We start from the raw sequence: 5161 nt of genomic DNA on the forward strand, positions 1-5161 counted from the left end.
GCCTGTCGCCACAAGGAAGTTCCAGCAGGAAGAGGAAGGCACTATTGCATGGCAGCAGATCTGAAGCAGCAGGAACTCTTACAATCCCTTACAGTGGTTTTTATGCACTGTTGAGATGCTGGTTGGAATCATGGAGCAGACAAGGAATTTTACCCAAATTTATTTGGTGTCATGGTTCTTGCCCTCCCTCCAGCTTCTGAAAGCAATGACATAAGTCTAATCCATCAAAATAGTACAGCAGTATTTAAAGACTTTTTTGGCATAATCTTCCAATATATAAAATAAAATTTTACATATAGTCCTGCCTTTATTTAAAAAAAATAGCTTCCCCCCCTTTATAAAATACGTGTCATCAGCAGGTTACAAACAATTGTTTAGGAAGAGGAGATCCATCAAGTGGTCTTCATGTTGTGGGTGGGAGTATGATGGAACAGTGGCATTTGTCCTTTCTCAGAGAACCCACAACAGTTGAGCAGTACAATGTTAAGTCTCTCGTTCTGTAAGGAAGTCACCGCATATTTTGTAAGATGTTCCTGAAGTTTTCCAGTTCTGTAACACTTGTTGAAATCCTGTGTGAGGAACATGAAGAGGAAACGTTAGAGCCACATACACATCATGCTTTATTTAAAATTCAAAAGAAACTTGACAGCAGTCCCTAAAGCTCTAAGCAACTCTTAAGAACAGAGAATTTAGGATTTCAGCTAAATTAGGTTGTGGTTGGTTATTTGCTAATTTCATATACTCTTCTTAGAAGAAACACTGAGAAACGTAGAGAATGTTACAGAGATCCCACAAGACCATTAACTGGAGGTCAAGAAACAAACTGTAATATTACAAGTGGTGCAGGCATGTCTCCTTGCACTACAAACTTGTTTCTTCTGACGGGTTTTTTTTACTCACCCATCTCATTTTTCTTGCTGAATGCATTTTGCCCCTAGAGCATCAGTGAAGGGGTGAGGTAGGATCCTGAGGAAACAGCCCATGTGTGCCTCTCCTGTACAGGAAGGTTCTGCCCTTCCCCATACAAGACAAACTGCTGTTCTAAGGTTTGGAATAACCCGAACAACAAGCGAGAGATGGAGGTTTCAAAGGTTCCAAGGAGGATTTCCAGCTGGGCATCAGAGGGGAAAAGGGAAGAAAGAGCAAGGCCTGTCCCTGAGCCTGGTGTGGGGACAAGCAAAGCAGCTCAGTTTCCACTGAACAGAGCCACTCAGAGATTCCCTAAGGCTCCTGCATGATGCTTCCAGAGGCTGTGGTGACCTGGCAAGAGAAGGGCCAATGGAAGCCAAGCTCCCCTGGTGTAAGGGGAAGGCAGCTCCTGAGCTTGGGAGGGGAGCACCACAGCACCCCTGGGGAGGGGCGCTTCAGAGTTTTCCAGGTCTGATGCTCATTACAGACTCCCTGCCGCTGGCGAGTGATGCTGCAGGTTTGGTTTGAAGTGAGATCTAGCAGGACCCCTGAGCTTGAGCACTGGTAGCAATGTCACCCGAAGAATCCTTTGAAAAGCTGTTTGTCAGAAACTCCAGCTCTGTCAACACCACTAAGCAATAATGTATAATCAAGGGTGTCTTGCAGCATCCTCTCCCTCCTAAAGGCTTTGTTACCCTCCTTCTCTGCCAAAAACTCCTCATCCAGCTCTCCACAAGGGACGGACTGATGGATTCCTGTTAAATGCAACCACTGCAAACAGATGTGGGAATGTTGTGGCTACCCCTGGCAGTGTTCAAGGCCAGGCTGGAGGGGGCTTGGAGCAACCTGGTCTAGTGGAAGGTGTCCCTGCCTGTGGTACAGGAGTTGGAACTAACCATTCTATGAGTTTGTGATTCTATGAGGTGAGCACCTTGAAGGAGAGCTCAAAAAGGAGCACAGAACTACCACAACCCCCATCTGGGGACAACATGCTCTAAGGACGGAGTCACACAGTTCTTAAAAACTATCAATTTCTTTGTATCTTGACACAAATGTTTCCTTGAATTCCTTAGAGAAATGTAGAGTTGTTTTAAACTGTTCCAATTGTTGCACTCCATGTCAACATCATCTGATGTTTGAGAGCTTCTTCATGAGGCAGTACCATCGGAGCAGGAGCCAACACCAACCTTGCCGGTAAGAAGCAGCTGGGTAAGCTTAAAAGGGATGTAACACTACAGCTTGTGTGAAAGTAGAGGGAAAAAAAATCTCAAACTAACCTTCCAAAAGCATTAAATAAGGCAACAATTTCTTGTCTGGTCAGCTGGAATCCGTAGGAAGGGCCACTTTCAGGTATCTTTTCTATTAGGTTTTCAGAAAAGAGGATCTTCAGCGCTGTACCCAAGCCCTGCGTCTGTGTGGGACAAACAAGATCATTTCAGTGCCTGGGAGCTGACCCATACCCAAGAACTGCATCCAAGTCCCACCAGATAAGGAGCATCCAGACACGTCCCCTGTCACTGAGCAAGCTCACCTGCAGCTTCCCCCACAGGCGACATTTGAAGCAGCCAACACAGTCCATTATCCTTGAAATATTCTTAAAGTGTAGCCTAAATTCCTCCTAGGTGAAAAAGACATCCAAGTTGATTGTGGTTATGCACTAATTAGGACTTCTTCCATCTATTAATCCAAATCTAATAAGGTATTAATCCTGGACTTCAGGCTAAATTCAGTGGGACTGAGTTTGGGAAATGCATCCTGAAGTGGGGTCCCCAGCAGCAATTCCCCACTCTCCTGAAGGTGCAGACTGTAGTTACCCAACAAGCACCCAAACCATTCAGAAAGCAAAATGGAATTTGGAAAACTAGAAACTGGAATATTTGAAATACCTCACCTGGTCCCTGGAGCATACTGGGGTCCCTTTCAGATCCAGTATTATCCCAGCCACACACCTGGAAATACCCTTTCAGCAGCAAGGGCCCCTAAAGGAAAGGCTGGCCAATTACCTTTAGTTTAGCAGCTTCCTTTTTATTTCCTGCAAAGAACGAGTTTTCATCGAAATGCAGAGGGAAAGACCTGAAATAAAGTGAAAAGAGATTTATGATTGATGAGAAGCTTAACATGGCCCAGCAGTGTGTGCTCACAGCTCAGAAAGTCAACTGTGTCCTTGGCTGCACCACAAGAAGTATGGCCAGCAGGTGGAGGGAGGTGATTCTCTTCCTTTACTTCACTTTCATTAGACCCCACCTGCAGTACTGTGTTCAGCTTTGGGGACCTCAGCCTAAGTAGTACATGGACCTGCTGGAGCGAGTCCAGAGGAGGCCATGAAGATGCTCAGATAGCTGGAGCACCTCTGCTTTGGAAACAGGCTGAGAGAGCTGGGGTTGCTCAGCCTGGAGAAGAGAAGGCTTCGGGGAGACCTTAGAGCAGCTTCCAGTGCCTAAAGGGGCTGACAAGAAAGCTGGAGAGGGGTTTTTGACAGGGGCATGTGGGGATAGGACAGGGTGAAATGGCTTTAAACTGAAAAGCTTCCCCATCCCTGGCAATGTTCAAGGCCAGGTTGGATAGGGCTTGGAGCAACCTGGTCTAGTGGAAGGTGTCCATGCCCATGGCAGGGCGGCTGGAACTAGGTGAGATTTAAGGTCCTTTCCTGCCCAAACCATTCTAGGATTCTATAATTCTCTCTCCACAGCTTGTTTATATGCCTGAAGTCCAGCTCCAAGACGTACCTGGTGAGGTGGGCAAATGGAACCAATGGGTGAGAAATATTGGATATCTCTAGATGTATTTGAAGTATAATCTGCTTGTTTCTTAGATTTCTTGGAGGCTCTCCATTTTAGCTTGCATCTCACCTTGGAGACATTTTCAGCAATTGCCCTATGGTTTCTAAGCAATTTTAGTCTGTTTCTAACAAATGTAAGCGCTGAAGGAGCAGGAGTGTGACAAGATAAATTCAAACACTGATCACATTGAGACACCTATTTCCATCTGTTTCCATTTCTCTTAGTCCAGACTCTGTCCAATAGCCCAAATCTCTGTTACCATGTCCAGGATTTTTTTTTTTCCTAGTCAAAACCATGAAATCAGGACTGATACTCCACAAATGAATCAAACAGGTAGCCAGTTTCAGGCCTGACAAGTAGACAGGCATTAAATTCAATTCTGCTAAATCAAAAAGGCAGCCTAGACTGTTACACTCTGGGTCTAACCACCCTGTTTTGCAAATTGAGTACAGATAGAACATACTCCTACCAATATTACACAAATCATACTATCCCACTACGAGAAAGCCCCCAGAACCCACTTTCCTAGGTGCTTCAAGTGAAAGGTTAAGCACGCTCAGAGATGCTGAGGCTGGAAGAGCCATTCATCCCAGGCACTGTGTGTATTTACTTGACCAGGTGGAGAACTTCCAGCAGCAGGGTTTTCATTTCTGCATCATGACTCTTATTCCCTGTGTACAGCTGGAAACCTGGGCGCTCAAAGAACGGCAGCACTTTGGACAGGGCCCGCAGCTCTATCAGGTAGAGAAAATAGAGGTTCTTGAGTCTTCTGGGACCTTCCCCTCTGGTGATGACTTCATCAAATCTCTGCTGGAACTCTGTAACATTGGGGCCCCATTTCTTCCCTGACCATGTATCTGAGAGAGGGGAAAAAAAAAAGACAAAGACATGATGGGTTTAGTTCAGGTTCAGCTTCTCCCACCATCCCAAGCTAAATGGTGAAATACAACTCTAAGCAGGGAGATGCAGGCTTTCCAACAGTCACAGACCCTTCAATAACCACAGATTGTTCCAGAGTCAAGAGAGACGGGCTTTTAGCCACACTCAAACCTCAGCAAGCACACAACTCCTGTAGACCTTGGTTAGCTGGTTTAAAACATGACCCAGGCTTACAACCGAAAGCTAAAATTGGAGGCTGCTCATTGAAACCAGTTAAACCAGATGGAGAGTTTTAATCAGGCAAGTTGAGTGTTTCTGGGAGCAGTTCTGTGTAAGCTGGTGATAGCTCAACATTCACAAGTGAAGAGGACAAGATGGATGTACCAGGCAGGCTGTGAAGGTCCCTTTGTTTCTTCACTCGTGCCTACAAAAGCCACTGACTTAACTGGAGAACTTGGAAGAGGTCTCTGCTTTGGTATGAGAGTCTGCAGAGGCAAACAGGCCTCCTGCTCCCATTGCACTGGCAAGCAGCACTGGGGCCAGAGGTTGGGAGGTTTCCTCATGAGCAGGGACATCTTCAGAGAATTCCTGCT

The 5161-nt window shown here is 45.9% G+C and overlaps 1 protein-coding gene across 1 annotated transcript in view; it reads right to left on the reverse strand.

Moving 5' to 3' along the window:
* Window positions 1–508: 508 nt before the first annotated feature.
* The window catches only part of ERO1L (ERO1-like (S. cerevisiae)), a gene marked incomplete at its 5' end in the record, with an annotated part of 15093 nt that continues 10440 nt past the window's right edge, over window positions 509–5161 (reverse strand). The window contains 5 exons of the mRNA XM_010020364.1: window positions 509–569; window positions 2187–2320; window positions 2441–2527; window positions 2913–2982; window positions 4300–4546. Coding sequence (XP_010018666.1) covers window positions 509–569; window positions 2187–2320; window positions 2441–2527; window positions 2913–2982; window positions 4300–4546 — 599 coding nt within the window. The remainder of the gene's footprint in view (window positions 570–2186; window positions 2321–2440; window positions 2528–2912; window positions 2983–4299; window positions 4547–5161) is intronic.

The sequence above is a fragment of the Nestor notabilis genome, unplaced genomic scaffold (assembly GCF_000696875.1).
Source record: "Nestor notabilis isolate BGI_N333 unplaced genomic scaffold, ASM69687v1 scaffold16560, whole genome shotgun sequence".
In the NCBI taxonomy this organism is placed as follows: Eukaryota; Metazoa; Chordata; class Aves; order Psittaciformes; family Psittacidae; genus Nestor; species Nestor notabilis.